The sequence below is a fragment of the Pseudopodoces humilis genome, chromosome 15 (genome assembly GCF_049639895.1).
Source record: "Pseudopodoces humilis isolate 2021_Gansu_Grassland_sample_001 chromosome 15, ASM4963989v1, whole genome shotgun sequence".
NCBI lineage: Eukaryota > Metazoa > Chordata > Aves > Passeriformes > Paridae > Pseudopodoces > Pseudopodoces humilis.
Window position 1 is genome coordinate 8,874,557 of NC_142214.1, and position 18,074 is coordinate 8,892,630.

Below are 18,074 nucleotides of genomic sequence, written 5' to 3' on the forward strand. Positions count from 1 at the left end.
TTCTTTGGCTTGCATAACAACTACAGAGGTGGAAAATACTACATGGGAGCTGCTTTTTGTAGGTGTTTTAGATAAAGGAACAAAGAACAACTCCTATATGTGCAGTCACACAACAACACTTGAAGTGAAAAAGCCAAACCATAGAAATTAAGTTGTTCAAACCTCAGATGTTGTAAAAGAGTGCCGCTGGTTTTTGGGTGGTTTTTGGGCTTGGTTTTATTTCCCCTCCTTGCTTCCTTTGTTGCTGTGGTAAAAAGAATGGGAGCTGCAGAAGGTCTGGCTTACTGCACTGCCCTGCACTTCTCTGGGCTTTGGTTCCTCCAATGCATTATTATTTGCTTTGCAGGTTGCTGTGATTTAAACCCATGACCAGGACACCTTTTCATTTACAATCTCAGGCAGGAATGCATCCCAGCCACATTTAAGCTGTGTCTGTGTTGGTGATGAAAGGACTGTTTTCAGTGATGACTATTTAAGAAGTTCCATAGGGCTATCACACTCACAGAAAAAGCTAAAGAATACCTTTTTTCATAAACCTAATATTAAGAATTTATTCTACAAAAAATATCAGGATTTGAAAGTTTTTTGCAGGTTACATATATATATATATATATGAGCTGCTCCTTTTGCCTTGTCATTTAAGCAAGATGTAGCATGCTTGTGACTTGCTGCCTAAGCCCCAGCCACTGCTGAGGTCAGAGGTTTCCTTGCTGGTCTCTTATGTAAGCTTGTTCATGCTCTGCATTTACTTCAGAATCCAGGGCGCAGGCTAAGGCCTACGGTGAGCCTACAACTCATTATGTCAAGGTCTCTGTTATCTGTAAAAAATATATTTGTGTCTGATCAGAGGAAGTTTTGGTTGAAGTACATTTTCATCAGGAAATAGTAAATAGTCAAAACTGGAGCTTTTCTTGGGAATGAGAAAAAGTCTATTTAAAATAGATTTAAACTATTGTTTTTAAATAATAACTTTAGTTTTGAAGGCTTTAAGAGTGGTTATAAAAAAGAGGGACTTAGATGCAATATGAAGCAGAATTTAACCCAAGTATAGGATAACAAAATATTTTCCAACTACTTTCTCACTATGTCCTCATTTTATAACAGTGTACCTACACAGATTGATTCAAATGGTATTTGAAATATGCTAAAGTCATCTACACTTACATAATGCTTCATATTAAAATGATCATTAGCAATTTTGGGTGATTTCTATCCTGTAAATCATTTAAAGGAAAGCCACTGCTTCCAGTCAGCCTTTTCTCCCCAGTTCCCTGACATAAGACCCTGTGCTCACTTTGCTGTGCATGGGATCAGGACTCTCTGCCATTCTGGGTGGGCAAAGGGAAGGGAATGCCATGGGACAGCTCCTGGCTGTGGTGACCCTGCCACAGCTTCAAAATGTTGTCAGTAGCATGCTTTTATTCCGTGAATGAGATGCCACAAAATCCTGGAACATCTCTTAATGTGCCATGGTTTTCTGTGTGACACTGGGTGAAAGTGGCAACAGTTTTTATCTTCAAAAGAGGTGCTGACTTCTTAGTTTCAACAGTTCTTTAGCCTCTACTGTAGGAACCATGGATTGCCTGGTCTTTGCTCCATCGTACTCACAACAAGGACAAGGTAAGGAATGCCATCTCTCAGCCTCTTGGCCACATGTACAGATGAAAGAAGACTAGAAACTGCTTTAGTAAACTATTGTAGGGCTGGGATGGGTTTTTAAAGGGTAATTCTGATTTTCAAATAGGCTTTTATCGTCAGTCACTAATATCAAGTTTGCTAAAACCTACACAACAGAATTGGTTACATCATGCTTACTAGACAAGAGTAATGTTATATATTAACTACACAGATAAATTGTATATTGATACTAAAAATTAATATACAGAGGCTACTAGAAAACATGTAAAGAACAAGCTTTGCTATGAAGACCAGCCTTCAGCTGGCACATACTAAATACTTCTTAGGATAGGATGTTTTTCAAATTGTTAAAGCCTAAAAATCACTGGCTGAAAGGATCTATATAATGAAAGTATGCACATGCTGTCAATACCAGTTTTATGCCGGTGTAACATCTTTTGTTTCAGTAGATCTGCTCTTGATTTATAATTCCATATAAATGGAGAATTAAGCTATTTATGTAAGTGACTTTATTTATATAACTGACTTACGCTGTATTCTGTGATGACAAAGAAAACCAAGCACATCTCTTTTGTGTTTTCTATGAGCTACAGAAAGATTTTGTAAAAGTAATGCTTTTACAAAGCAATAAACAGTTTTCTCTATGTGACATTAGAAATTCATTCTCATCCATAGGGAGGTTTTATCATGAGTAGAATACAGGGTAATAGATGATACGATAATGTGGAAGGATTCAAGCAATTCTGCAGACAGTCTAGAAAATGTGAAATCTGCACATGACAATTTAGACTGCAAATCAGTTCAACAGAGCAATTGTTATTCAGCTCTTCCTTGGATGAGTCAATGATTTGTACTGTGACTATTAGTACTGAATGTACCATCTAAAATTCATTTTGAAAGATTACTGAAGCATTAATGATTTTAAAATTGGTTCTACAAGTATTTTTTTATCAATGAGAAGTCCAAACACTATCAAGGCTAAAGAGCATAACATCAATTTTCAACATAGCGGAATTAGGTTGTTTTTTTTTCCACATGCTTTTCCATTGTTTTTTATTCCTTAGTGAACAATGGCTATATAATATTTAGGAAATCAGGGTCAGTAGAGTAAATGCTTCTGTAGCAACGTGGCAGACACACCTTTCATAACTCATAAAGTCACTACTGGAAAGGCACAACTGGGTCACAGAAGTGCATGGTGGGATGCTGCTTTCCAGTTATGCAACCAGGGTAACTAAAGGTTAGAGCAAGTACTTGAATAACGAGCTTTTTGCCAGAAAGAGTCGAACAGAAAAACAGTGTTTTTAAATGCTGGCTTCTGAGCAGCAGCCGCCTAACGTGTCTAGTTAGGAGTCATCAAACCGAAATAGAACCGGATGCGTCAGAACTTTGAAGAATGGCAGTTCAACATCCCAAAAGCAAAATACATCTGCTTGTATTCCAAAAGCAGATTCTACCGGTTCTCTTTTTCCCACAGATGATACTAGAGACATTTGCAGCATGCTGCTCCACTTTTTCTCCTGGCTCACTGTAACTGGCTTTATCACTCATCTCATCTTTTTGCTTTCTCCATCATCCAGCAACATTTCCAACTTTGAGGAATTCCACAGTTTTCCCTGTTTTCTTTCTTCCTTATATCCATATGTTGCTGGATTACTTCTAATAAACATAATTAGTGCAGAATTCTTACCTACCTTCTGACAGAGGAAAGAAGAGAGGAAGGAAATTGTGTTTCCACACTACAGTGATTTTCCAAGGTTTGGAAGGCTAGGACTGTAGCCCAAGGGCACAAATTATGACATAACCAGCAACCAACTCCCATCGTGTTCAGGATATTAGTTACAAAAACCAAAGGCTATTGCAAAGAAAATGGTGGTCTTTTAATCACAATTACATGTCCTGCTACAGCTGCACACCAGATAAATATATTAATCAAAATGACCTCATTTTAGGCATGCGTAGCAGTGTGTTATATAACCATGTTAAGTATGCTATTTTATTTTCCTCCCGCCAAGGAGAAATGGTGTTTGTCTCACAAGAGTTCCAAATAAGTCTGGTTATAAGTGATGGAGAAAAGAACAGGAGGGAGAGACAAAAGCGAGAGCATTAATAAGCAAAATGACTCATTTCCCAAGTGCAGAGGTGATGTTACACTCCACTTCTATCTCATGAGCTCTGTAGGAAACTAATGTTGTCATCAGCAGTCTCAGCATTCCTAACATGCCCAGTATTTCTCAAGATGAGAAAAACAGATGTGTGACAAGGATGGAAACTACATCTTTTGAGACCTCATTGGTTCACAGCATTCCTGATCTGTTTTCAAAGCTGATTTTGAAGGCTGCCTCCATGAACAAGGATTTTGCAGATTCCCCATCACTCTTTTTGTTGCTCACTTCTTTGATGAAAAGTGACATTCAATTAATTCGTTTCTAGTGCTACTAATGATGCTTTAAACAAGCTCATATGCATCCTTAAAAGCAGAATACATCCCCCTCCCCCCAAGGCTGAGGCTTGTCTAGATTCATACTGCACTACAGAAAAAAGGACCAAGAGGTGTACATTTTTGCAATATAAGATCACTCAGCCAGAGAACTCTGATAAGTGCTGAAAATGTGAAAAACAAATGGCAGGGTATGCGTTTCCCATTTGCTCAATACACACACATAAAAGAAACACTGTGTAGGCTTCACTGCAGCATACCAGTGCGTCCAAAACTCAAAGGTTAGTTACATAAATGATAAGGCGTGGGCTTAAATGCTTCATTCAGCTTGTTAATTACTTGCTTTGTGGCCTGAGCCAATGTTCTGAAGCAGGTTCATCCAATATTGAGCTGCTTTCTCTGAATTTTCATTTACTGTATTAAGCTGGGAACAATTTGTTGCAATACCTAGGAAGAGTCTGTTTTCTTTTCAAGCAATTCACATAACAAACTTACTCAGACTAATCCACAGATGCTCTTTAAATGTCCTAGCTGTTTCAGAAAATTATGAAATTTAATTCTTTGAGCATTCTCCTTAAACAAGGGAACTGCTGGCTGCATAAATATGCATGTGTTATTGGCCTATGTTTGAGGGTTCCTTTTTTGTGTTCCTTTCAATCTATAGATCCAATATGGGGAAATGAATGGCAATGTGTTAGAAAACTCTCAAAATGCTTATTATGTCTCTGGCAGAATGTAAGAAGCTACATTTTAATAGCAGATGGTAATATTTCTACCTTCAGTTAACTGGGACACCTCATTGATAAGGCTCTTTAATGCCATGGCTATGAACAAGACCTCATTGAACAGCCCATCCCAAGCCAGGCAAACCAACCATCTATTGGCAGAAAGTGGAGTTTAGAATTCTTTACCTCTGTGGAAATAAATCAAATTGTGTTCAGAGAAAATCCTCAAGATCTCTCCTCAAGATTGCACCGTAAACCTGAGATTTACATCTAACAACAGAATTTGTTTTGAAATGAAAAATTCCTAACCTGCTTTGTTTTCAGCAGTGTATATTTGCAGACAGCTTGATTTGCAACTCAGACATGGGCTAAGAAGCCTATGGAGACCTTGAATTTAACAGCTACAATAATGTGGAAGCAAAGTGAACACAAACATCTTGGAAATTCTTGACTACCTGCATTTTCAAAATAAGGAAACATCCTTCAAACATCACCTTTCTATTCCTACATGAAGGCTCCATCTTTTCTTTCTTTGGTAAGGATGTCAGAGATTTCTGAGTCACAAATGCAGATTAGCATTTGGATTTGAATTACATGTCAAAAAAAGGAGGCTGACTGAAACAGAAACCTCATCCAGTCCATTATATGGACCAACTGCAAAACACAGATCACAGCTGCAAATCCAGGCTGAAGCTATCTGGCTGTATGGACTGCTGAGGGAAAGGTGATGGCATTATCATGTTGCCACCCTATGTAAAACCTTTCTATATCATTCTCCAGACTTTTCAGGAGTATTACTTCTGAAGTTGCTCATTCCTTTTGTTTCTTCATTTCATATTGCTTTCCCCACTTTTACTGGCTTGCTCTACTTTGCCCATTTCCTTATTTCCTGCCCACAGGACATACCACATCATTTCATCAATATTTTACCAGAATTACTTCCTACTGGAATCAGTGCAGATTTTTGCTTAAAGATTGATGCTGCAATATGGCCCCATGTTTCAATCCTTATGCACCTGTTCCTCTGGAGGTACAATCCCTCTATGTCTTAATACCTTCATTCTTCACATTGTTCAGAATTGCAGAGTAGTCTTAACTGTGTTTAAACTATCAAATGAAAAACATTTCTAAGTTAGAACATGTATAAAAATGCTTTTTCTATTAGTAAGTGAGACTCAGCCAGACTATTTAGCTAATTTCACTACACAGATCACTTTTGTCTTCAGGCTAAACATTGTTTCTTCAAACTGAAGATGAAAACTACAATTAAATATAGGCCACAGATGTTCAGAATGCAGAGGACAAAAATATAGGTTTCATAACTTGACAGTTATGCAACCAGTTGCTTTTAACAAATCAAAATGAACGTTTAATTTTATGATATTATTTACCCTTAATCTAAACACAAATAAACCTGTAAGGAGTCCTTAAAATGGTGAGACTTAAAGGCAGATGTTTCTGATCTATTTTGATCTTTCATAATACTTTCCTCAAGATGTTATTTTCTTACTTAACTTCAGGTCCCTACATACTCAGACATCCAGTTCTCCATTGCATTAATGAGACACCTAAATAACTTTGAGGATTTCAGTCTCAATTTTGTCACATATCTGTCAAAAGGCTAGACTGTTTTAAGATAATGTCTATTATATATAGATGTTATTTACCTTACCTACTGTATTTTACTTGAAGTATCTACCCTGATAGTTGAAGTCCTCTCTGGGACTGGCTGCGTGACACCCTGCAGCAGTGAAACCTTCCTCTAGCAGAGCACAGTCACACATGCAAGAGACAAATTTTTTATAGCAGCTGAATCTAGACTATGGAATTTAATCCTGTAGCAGATAAAAATGATCAGGGGAATAAGCACTTTCTGTACTTACATAAAAATCCCCTTTTTCAACTTAGTTTCCCTCTAGTAAATCACACATATTAATTCTCTCACACAAAAATAAAGCAGCAAACAAAACATGCTTGGTAAATGGAGACAATGTAAAAATGAGAGAATGTTCTTCTTATAAATATTTATGCTTTTAGCCTGGGTTTATACAGAACTTCACTTACAGTAAGGTCCTGCATGTCCATCATCTCTGAGAAGTTTTGAACAAGGTGGCTGACTTGTAACTTTTTTTTTTATTATATTTCTACCACCTCCTTTCAAATTTCAACCTGCCAGCCAACCACCCAACATGCAGGTGCACAGAGAGAGAAGGTGGTGAACTTCCAGGTGCCTCTGGACTATCTGCAAGGTGGAGTGGAGAATACAAGGGATGGGGAACAATGTGGTGGGAAATATGGAAGAGAAGATACAAACCTCTAAGAGAGAAAACTTCTTCAGTGTCTGTACTCACAGAAGTTAACTTCTTAATTATTCAGAAGACACTTGAATATTTTAGCAGTATGAGCACAGTTCCCAGAATGAGAAATACAAACTCAGCCTTGACAATTTTTCAAACTAAGGCCACAAAGCAATATCTTAATAAAAATAATAACCAAAAGGAAAATAGGAAGACAACAGGTTTGCTCCAAATAAATAAAGGCACTCATTCCCATAACAAGTAATTTTTTGTAGTCAACAAGATAGCCTTTGTAGATATGTCAATCCGTATTTTGGACTAGTGTGGATATGCAGAACTAGTACACTTTTATTTTTAAGCCAAATAAGTTTAGTTCAGACACAAAACCTCACAATACCATTTTTGCAGCATAATTGCACTCTGAAGAATGCAAATCAGACAAAGTAAGAGTCTAAGATTTCTTAGAACAAAATCCATGTAAACATCTAAAAGAGCTCTTGACCCTTTTACAATGTCTGCAAAGCTGGAAAGCTTTAGAAAATTGGAAAGCTACACAAACAAAACACTTAATAAATCTGAATTACAGCTGCTGGTAAAAAAACCTAATGCGTGCGTCAATTCATTCTGGGTCCACACAGCCTTGCAAGGCAGAATCAGCTGCTCCCAAACCCTGAAGAAAATTGTCATTAATCTCTTCTAAGAACCTGACACAAGTTGGTTGGGACTGTCAGGTTCAGCCAGGCTGCATGAGCCGGGTCACACAAGTCAAGAATAGAGTTTTACTGGTAACTTGGAAAGGGAGAGACAGAGAGATGGTTGTTTTAAAGACCCTATAATAGCCAGTCTGAATCTGGCAGGCCAGTTCCTCTCCACAGCACAAAGCAAGCTTCTCACAGTTTCTAAATGAAGCACAAAGTTCTTAATGCAGTTACTAAATGAGAAGTGGCATCTCAGTGGGCTGCCTCAGTGGATTAATTTTAAATGCATAATTCAATATAGACCCACATAAACCTTTATGAATAGAAATAGAGGTTATATAAGCATGTTCTTACAGCATATATTGCAAATTTAAAGGCCAGTTTGAGTATAAATCAACTCTATCTTTTATTAATATTTTCACCTTCCCATTGGTTCATTTCTCTAGCAAATGTGCTAATCAGATTACTTCCTCACTCATACATTGAGATGCCTAAAATAAAAACAGCATTTCATTGCCAGAGACCAACTTTTTTCCTCAATCCTTTAAGAAAAGTTTACACTGGGCTTATTCTGTGGTGGCAGTTTGCATCAGTGGTAGCTCAGCAAAGGCACTGAATGTGAAACCATCATTTCACATTGGTCAAAGTCAGCCATCCACAAGTCCTGCAGGTCTCACAAAGCCTTGTCTCACCAGAGCATAAAAGATGCTGGGCAAGCTTCCATAGCAAACCAGTGCTAGAAGGCAAATTTGCAGAACATATTCCATGAAACAGGTATCAGGCAAGAGTGAAGTGGGGTACCCCGTAGAAAACAGACAAAATTCGGCTCTCTGCCTTCTTTGGAGCCAAATCACACACACGTTCTGGGAAACCAGAATGGAAACCAGCTTCCTATTTTCAGCCCTTCCCAGCTAGAGGCAATTTGCCTCCAAACATCAGCCTGTACTACACACAGGCATTCACTGCTCTGTGACAATAAATGGTCACAGGTCATTCAGTTTAGTTCTCATTTCTGTGCTTTAAGCACACAGCTGTTAACTCATCAAAGACTTCAGAAAGCAAAAATAAACTAAGGCCTACCCCAAAACTGTTTTTTATGCTGTAGACAGACTGTTTCCCATAACTTGATTTCTTTCAATGCACCTCACTGCATTACAAAGTGTAAAGAAAAAAGAAAGGTTAGTTTGATGATTCCAGAAATACAAAGATAGCTGTCTTTTTAGCCAGGGATTAATACTGCCTTCAAGCAAGGTAAATCCCTAACCCAGTGAATGCCACTTTAGCAAAACTGATTAGCAGCCTCACCAGTTAAAAAATATGTCCAAAGCATTACTACAATTTATTATTAAGCATAATCAGATTAATTAGAGTCAGAATGTCAGACTTAGGCTATTAGTAGAAATATTTATGATTATCTGTTGATAGTAGCAGCTATTTTGCTATTAGGCTGTATATTAATAGACTGAGTCCAAAATTAACACTATTTATAACAAGAAAATTGTATGGGTTTAAAAAACAAAAACAATCCTCCAAATATCCCCACGCTTTGAGGGAGTTCAGATCCAAATTTGGACCAGAGCAGCATCTCTGCATTACAGTTCCACAACACACAGAACCAAAATCTCAACTCGGCTGTGGTCAGCCTGTGAAATCTCCCACCTTGGGACAGCTCAGGGGAAGGAATGTCTGCAGTGACATCAAGGAAGCCAAAGAAGCCAACAAAACAGTATTTCTAGTAAGAGACTGGAACTGTTAATTGAAAGTCAAGTCCTGAAAGGGCTACCTAGGAAATACAGATATATATTCAACCATTTTTATCCTGAAGGCTATCAGGCGATGTGAATTTGGGGTGATTTCCCCCAGTTTCAACATAGTTTTGGCATAGCTAGGAGGAGACTTGACCTCAAGCTGTTTACTGGGATTTATTTTTGAGCAATGCAGAAACAGAAAGGGCCAATTATAATCTTATTTAGACCAAACTAATTCCGTTGGCTTTAGCAGATTTGTTCCTGTCTGACAGAGCTGTTCCTGAGATCTGAAAGAAAGCCCGAAGTGCCATTTAGCACTGAAATCCTTGTTGTTATTTTACATTTCTTTGGAAAATTGCATAAAGGCTGTTGCTGTTTAGGTCACCCCTTAAAATAAAGAAATCTTCACTGCAGCACTGTGGTTAGAGACCCATACTGTTAATAAAAACAAATGCAAAACTCTAGCAAAAGTATGAGTTCCATCTGGAAAATTGTTGGTTTTATCTGCTCAGTCAATACAGAAGTGTGTGCACTCATTTCTGAAATTCTCATTATTAAACAGAGTGAGAAGATTGACAAACTTGTCCAAGGCAAAGGAATCATTTTCCAGCAACTCTGGCTCTGGACACTGCTGGCATTGCTGGCTCCACTCCTTTCACATGGCAAAAGCTAAGAGAAAGTAACTCTGAGGACTAGGTTATTATGCAACAGCCGTGGTTACATCAGCACAGCGAGGGAAACACTAGGGGAGAGTAAATAAATGCCAGGGCTTTGCCACAGGGAGCTGAGCCACCGATCCCGCTGGGAAGTGCTGAGCCCTGCCGGAGACTGCAGTGCCCAGAGCAGGGATGGGGCTGGACACTCCAGCCAATCCTTCATCCCACCACTCCCCAGCCAGGCCTCAGGCTGCTGAGCAGGGCACAGAAGCTCTGCCACACCCTGAGTCTCCATAGAGGGTCCAGGATCCCGGCATTCTGCTCCTTCTGCTGTCTTTAGCCTTCGAGAGATGCAAACTGCCCTTTCAGAGGAGTGTCGTGCTCTAAAAATGAATCAGAGCTGTGTGTCTGTACACTCTCACTTTTGAGCTACTGCCTTCAAAGGTGAAATCCATAAGAAAAGGATGGAATAAGATATAAATCAACATAAACAAATTACATGCACTCAATTCCTGTCAATTCCAGGGACCTTGGTGAAGCTGCAAAGGAGACTGTTGCTGGATGCAGACTGAGTGCACTGGGCCAAATCAGTGCACCATAAAGACACCTGCACTGTAGGAAACCCTCTGAGCCAGATTAATCAAACATGCCATGGAACACCCCTGGCTGGGTAAGGACTGGCCACAGCTCTCTCAGAAGAGCCTCTAAACTCTGCACAAACCCTTCTGCTGTATGACAGGAGGGAGCTGATGTCTGAATGCAAAGCCAGGCATGCAGGGTGCCCCGGGCAGGGATGCAAAAACACATGCACAGCTGCATGGAGCTGCATGGAGCTGCTACTCCTCACTGGGATTTACAGGATTCTCAGGGGTGACTTATCAAATGTGGCTTTAGAGAAGATGCATTTGCTTAGAACTTCTGACCACTTCAGAAAGCATTTTGGAGTGCACATAAGTGAAGACCTTCATGCCCAGCAAGTCTAAAGCAAACACATGTCCTAGAGGCATTAGATTGAGCACAGCCCCAGAACCTCACCAGCCTGGTTACCAGCCTTGGATTCCCAGGAGTAAGTGGTAAGACCCAACTTTTCCCCCATCCAAGTATGGTTGGACCCTAGATTGCAACATTACACTTTGTCACATCAGCCCATGCCATATCAATCCCTGCGTTATATAATTTGAATTTGCATTACATGGTTTGCTATTAAAGAAGTAACACAATTCTCTGAAAGCTTTTGTTCCACTTTACTTAAATCTCTTAAAAGGGGCCTAATCCAATTTGCAGTGTGTCCAATGAAGAGGAGGACTAGACCTGCAATCTACCTTTGGACAGGCCCCACAGGGTCAGTCAAGCCTCAGCCCACAATGAACCATGATAGAGTACTTTGCAGAATTTGGGCTTTAGTAGCAAGTCATGCTCTAAAATTATTTTAAAAATAGCAAATAAGAACTGATATTGATTCTTGTAGCATTTTGCATGTAATTATTTTGTGATTATTCTACCACAATATGTAGTACATCTCAGCCACAGCTCTTATTTTATAAACAATGCAAAATAAGAAGACAGTTATTTTTTCACAGGGATCATAACACTAAGGATGCTTATGTAATAAATCATTCTGTCAAAGTGGAAGAAAAACCCCCACAAAATGAGGTTCTGTTCATATTTTTTTTCATGTGATTACAGATGAGGTCACCCATTTTGGGCAGAACGCCCTTTACAAATTAAATGCTGCAAAACATAAATTTATTCTTCCTCTTTGAAATATATATGACTCAGGATTCAAACTGAGTAAATGCCTCTTGTGCTTAAAACACAGCTCTAGTTTAATGTAGATATATCCTAATTTGTATATCTAGCTTGGCAGAAATGTCACTTTGTTTACTCCTGTATGAATAAAATGTATTTCTACAGTTCACAAAGTCCAGTGAAGTTCTTTCATCCCACAGGCACAACTGGTAAATTTTCACCTTTGGGGTGCAGGTCACCCCTGCACTGCTGCTCAGTGACTTTACAGTGCTGCTCTGTCACTTTACCCCCTTGCCCACGTCACCAGTGACGCAGACATTCAGCACAGCCTGAGTGTCACCCGCGAGGAGCCAACCAGCACCATCCCCTCCTGCTTTGTCAGCTCCCAGTGCTGCCAGTGACACCATTAGGGAAGGCTGCTGCATGGAATTTAAATTCTATGGAAACACAACACAGCCACAGGACTTCAACCTTTTCCCATACATTGCTGCAGTTGCTACAGTGAACTTATTGTGTAACTTGGAAGAAGTCACCTCAATGCCACAGAAATATATTCCTAAGTAATGTGGAAAGGCTCTTATTTTAAAGCAGATAATCCCACCCTTCTGTGTTGGAAAAATACATATAAATAAAAACTAATATGGAGTTGGAATGGTATAATAGGGAAAATGCAATGAAGTATTAGCTTAGCCACACAGATTTGGGTGAGCTTTGAACAAGGATTGCCAGTATTGACAGGTGTGTGATCTTGTGTTTTTCATCCAAATTCTGTAAAATAGGACTGACTACAAAACAGGTTAAGTAAAAATTGGGTTTGATCCCCCAAATGAAAAGTAAGAATGCTTAGAGAGGGAAACAATATATTCTAAGGCAGAGAGAAGAAAGGCTGGAATGAGGCTTCCAGGTACCAAACAACCTTTTCCATGTAGGTTATTAATGTCAATCAATCTCTTCCTCTGACTTTCTATTTCTACATCATATGAAATTATATAAATTAACTACTCTGCACTTCACCCATTTCCATACCTGCTTCTTGTTTAGCGACTAACTTGGTTTACTGATCAGCCCAAGACTTGACAGTTAATAATCCTGTTTAGATAATCTGCCTCTAGATTCTTCTTCTTTGAACTGACTCTAAAAAATAAACAGCTATTAAAATAGCTTCTTTTAAAATCACTCCTAGCACAATAGGAATAAAAATAGCATCTCACATTTTCCATAGTCAATAATCTGCCCCTCAAGTCAGAGGAAGCTGCTAAACTTTGGCTCAGCTCACTCCTGAGAAGTTGCATTTTTAATGCACAGATCATACAGCAATTCCATTTACAGTGCTGCACTGCTGTGGACTTGATCAGCAGATCACAAGAGGTTTTGATTTGCAGGGCAGTCATGGTGCTTACCTACTTAATATGGTACAAAGCAATGAGGTCTGGTATCCCTTATGTGCAGAGAGAAATGCAGGAAAAACCACTATTTAAAGGTCCCTTTCAGTGCCCTTCCTTGGGCTTAGACCCATCCCACTATGGAAGAGTGATTTGAATTGTAGCTTCCCACTCTAAGCCTTTCATTTCTCAAGCTGAATTTTCATTCATCATTGAGCCAGGCCCCTTCAACTACCCAGCTGGAAACACCTGAGTAACCTTTTTGTTCTGGGCAGATGCATGGGTTTGTGTTTCAAATCCAGAATTTACAATTTATTTCACCTGCCTACTTCCATAAAAGACATAAAGCCATTTTCAATGAAAACCAGAGGTTTCAGTGAACCTCTGCACCAGGAACTACCCCAGGCTGTAGCCTGTAACAAATATTGATACTTTGGGTGCAACACTTCCTGACAACATAGAGGAATCAGAATTCTATACTATAGCAAGCAAATCAAGGTCAAAATCTTAAAGAGATGCTCAGATTTCCCAAGAGGTTCCACATCATCATTATGAACATTTTGGTGATGACTGATGTGACAAATTTGTCAAATCTTATAACCAAGATAAATCTCTAACAAAATTGTAGGTAGGCTAACAAACACTAGAGGAAAAGATGGAGAGAAAGGTTTGCCTTTTTTATTAGGCTGCTAAGGACATCTCTCATTACCTGTATCCTTCAGATCTATCCTCTTCCAGGAACAGTTCTAAAGGACAGAGTACCCTCACAGGCTAATATCTTTCCTGTATTGATCTGAAAAGCACTTAGGAGAGCAGGTGGCACACACTCAGGAACTGCAGCTTTTCTGAGCTGAGAATTTCTACTGTAATACTTCAAAACAAATTACATCTCTTATTTTAGACAACAGCCCTTAAAAAGACAAAATACAATACATGAGGGGGGCTCTCTCTACCCAAACTTCTACATGAGAAGGCTGGTGTTTAGAGCTTTCCTCTCGTTGTAACATTGCACATACATACACTGAAATTCTCCTCCTGCTGCTCAGGGATGGCACCAGCACCCTCTGCTGTCACACAGAGCCAACTCCCAGGCACAGGGAATTCGGCTTCCTACATCCTCCGCTGCAGATTCTGAGCCACAAAACCTCACAATGACACTCTGCAACGAGCTCTGCAATTCAACACAACTTATTTTCAAAAACAGTGACTGTGTCTAGAAAGGATCACCCAAAATGAGGTTATTATATTAGTTATTTTTACTCACTGAACACCTAAAAATTACACTAGGACAAGAAATTAAAACCATGCTAATAGTTACCAGCTTCTGTAAATGCAACAATAAATCACTGATATTTCAACATTTATCTTATAATCCCATCTCTTAACCTCCTATGATTACATGAGACTCAGTTTTGATGTTTTCTCTTTGCTGTTTGTTCTCTTAGTTGCACAAGAGACATGGAAATATTAACTGTAGAAATGCAGAATGCAAGTGAACTTCAAATATACATCACATTATTTTCTTCTGTTTTCCTTCTTTGGTAAAGCACTGAAAAAATGTTCTAGAGCAGTTTCTTTCAACACATGTAAACAAGTATTTTCAAGGCTTCCCATGACCACAAGTGCCTGCTTGCAAACCAGCCCTGCACTGAAGGAGCAATAACTCCAGAACAACAGGAGAGCCATCAGCTCTCTCGTGATGTTTTAAACTTAGATTTAGAAAATCTCCTTAGTCTGACCAGCTGTATCAATCAGTCTTAAGTCACACAAAATCACCTCAAAACAAAATCTAGGCAGTTTATCTATATATAGAGTCAATATTGACCAAAGACCTATTTTTATTTCTTCCTTAATGAATGAGGACCATCCATACCTCTTCTTTTCCCAGAAATGATATCATCATCACTGGCAACATTTAATAGTAAACCAAATATGGGAATGGAATACAAAAAGGGTTCCTTCAAGACAAGGATTACAAAAACATATATACATACCAAACATAAAAGACAGGAACAATATTAAGAACAAAAGGAAAAACAGGGAAAGAGAGATTATAGTGTCCATTGCAGGATTTTGGGTGAAAAGTCACAATCCACATTAACAGAATGAGAAGAGAGTTTGCTAAATATAGACAGGCCTGTATTTTACACAGGGTCAGTAAGTTTGTGGTGGGATGACAACTGTACAAAACTTCAGGAATCAAAGTTGAGTATATTCTTTTACATTACACTCAAAAGTTTCAGAGAAATACAAAATTTTCAGTTCTCTGTACGGAATGATATGCTTCCTAAAGCAGAGAAAAAACAAGTTACAAAATAAGCATCAATTACCAAGCCAATGTGAAACTCCTACTCTTTCTGGTGTTAGTCCAGAATAAATAGTATCTATAGATTCTGAGCCTTCCTGGGCAAGTAAGCTTTCACCTATATAAAAAAAAGTTAGTAATCACAGTCTAGCTCCTAGTTAATACTGTTTTCAAATTGCAAAAGCTACATATTAAACTCAGGCCAAGACTGGAAGATTAAAGTCTTGCTTGAGCTGATCTGAAACCATTTTTTTTTCATTGCAGTTAATTCTATCAATAGATAATATTTTCCTTTAAAAATTCTGACCAACGTCCCAGCTAAAAACAGTCCACCAGCCTTCAAATTTTGCACTGACTGTAAACAAAAACTATATAAACGTGCAATGCTGCAAGAACTGGAAGGACCAGTAAGTGCCACTGTCTTTTAAGCCACCAACATCATTTCACAAAGCTTATTTTTCAAATTACTGCATCCTTCAAGTTCAATAGCAAAACTTTTGTGAGTTTAAGTGACTGCAAGGCCAGGCCCTGAGAGAATAATTTTGCTCCAGCTGCACATTGTCAGACTGATGTTGAGTTAATGGTTAAAGACTGATAAGACAAGAAAGAAAGCGGATGCCCCTTTTATGATTAGCATTGGATACAATTGACTAAATATACATCCTTATGAACATGGAGAGTGACATTTCTTGAAAACAAGATGCCCCTTTCTAAGGAGCAAGTTCTCCCCCCAACACACTCTTTAAGAGAGACAATTGGCTGAGGAATCTCACCAAAAAAATCACTATTTGCCATAATTAAAGAAAGGAAGGATTTTTTAGTAGAATGTTTAGTTTACACAGATTTCTAAAGGTGTAACAGAAAGCAGACTATATGCTAGTGTGGTGGTTTTCCAGTGCATGGGAGAGAATGTGTGTGCAGCTCTGGGCCATTCCAGTGGGTATCTGTGAGCAAAGCACAAGATGAACAGCCCTGAGGCTTCAAATCACACAAAAGCCAGAATCACTCCACTCACAATGAGTTTAGATCTTACAGAGATCACAAAACAGATCCATTAACAATCTGAAGTAGAGTCAGGCTGCCCATCACAGAGCACTAGAGAAAGAAGTGTGATGACATCAATGTCCATGACTCATGGTGCATTGCTGCCCAGCATTGTATCTATTTTAAAGCATAAGTTATTTCTTAGCTCAAAGCCAAACTGTACAAAAATACTGTATGGTCTTTTTAAAAGAACAAGTTTCTTTAAAAGAAACTTTAAAAACGTATTTTGCTAGAGAAATGTTTCAAAAGCCTGTCTCCTTAGAACATCACCATCAGATGTGTAAGCATATAAAAATTAATCAAATTTTCCTAGTGTTTGGTAGTAGGAAATGCTCAGCTTCCTAATACATCAGATTAAGCCCACAATGGCATTTTTTCATTATGTCTTTTACATACAACAGTCTGATCAAAAGTTTTAAGGCTCTTATTTCTCAGAAGAACAGAAATGGTCACAGTAAAGAAGGGACTAAATGGAGTTAATACAGCTATTGGCAATGCAAAGAAGGATGCTCATGTCATTTGCTATTGTACGATCTGGGGCATTTCACTCCACGCTTTGGCTTTCTTCTTGGCCAGGGACAGCCAGGGCGGTTCAGCAGGACTGCAGGGTGTCACTGGCAGTTTAGAGGAGTGCCTTGCTTCCTTTTCAACAGCAGGAACCACAGACTCTTCCTGAGAAATTGGTCCAACTTTACCTGCCCATGAGAAGATATACATCACCAGAAGTCTAGAGAGTTAAAAACCCAATTAATGTCAACAGTATTTTCTTCTCTCAAAAGAAACTGTTTTACAGCCCAAAGTGCTTGTGATTCACCAGTAAGTCAAAGGAATTGTTAATTGGATATTGCTGGCACTCTCTGGTCCAGCTACAGCAATGGTGAGGACTAGATATTGCAACAGGAAAATTGATACAAAACAGTGAGTAATGTGACCATAAAAAAATCTTCTCCTCAGTGCAAACAGCAAGTGTCTAAGCCCAGATAAATGAAGGAAATCTTTCAAAATGCTTCATGTGAAGCATGTGAAGACTATAGCCCCAGTTATTTGTCTAATTCATATTCTTGGTTAATTAATATCTTAATTTTTCAAACTCTTGGTTTCTATTAAAGTGCACAGCAAGGAGTTCCACAGACTAATTCCGGCTCTGTGAGAGCAAGAAAATCTAGGAATAAGACTCCTGAGCAAGCAGGAAAACAGAAACAAAATAGCTGCAGGAAAAGGATTACCCCAGGCTTGCAGTGGAGTTAAAAGTTTGTTTTCCAATACTGAGAAGACTTAAAGATTTTTTTTTTAGTCTTCACTGCCAACACAACTATTGCTCCAGCAATATTATTAAATATTAGGTAGGAATCAAACCACTGCTTTATGTACTTTCACCTGTAAGTTATGCTG

At 38.7% G+C, this 18,074-nt stretch overlaps 1 protein-coding gene across 5 annotated transcripts in view; it reads right to left on the reverse strand.

Moving 5' to 3' along the window:
- Positions 1-15,153: 15,153 nt before the first annotated feature.
- KIAA1210 (KIAA1210 ortholog) overlaps positions 15,154-18,074 on the reverse strand; it is a 40,568-nt gene continuing 37,647 nt past the window's right edge. For all 5 annotated transcript variants that reach the window (XM_088062840.1, XM_088062839.1, XM_088062838.1 and 2 more), the window contains exon 12: positions 15,154-17,377. In XM_088062840.1, coding sequence (XP_087918966.1) covers positions 17,205-17,377 — 173 coding nt within the window. In that variant the 3' untranslated portion in view covers positions 15,154-17,204. The remainder of the gene's footprint in view (positions 17,378-18,074) is intronic.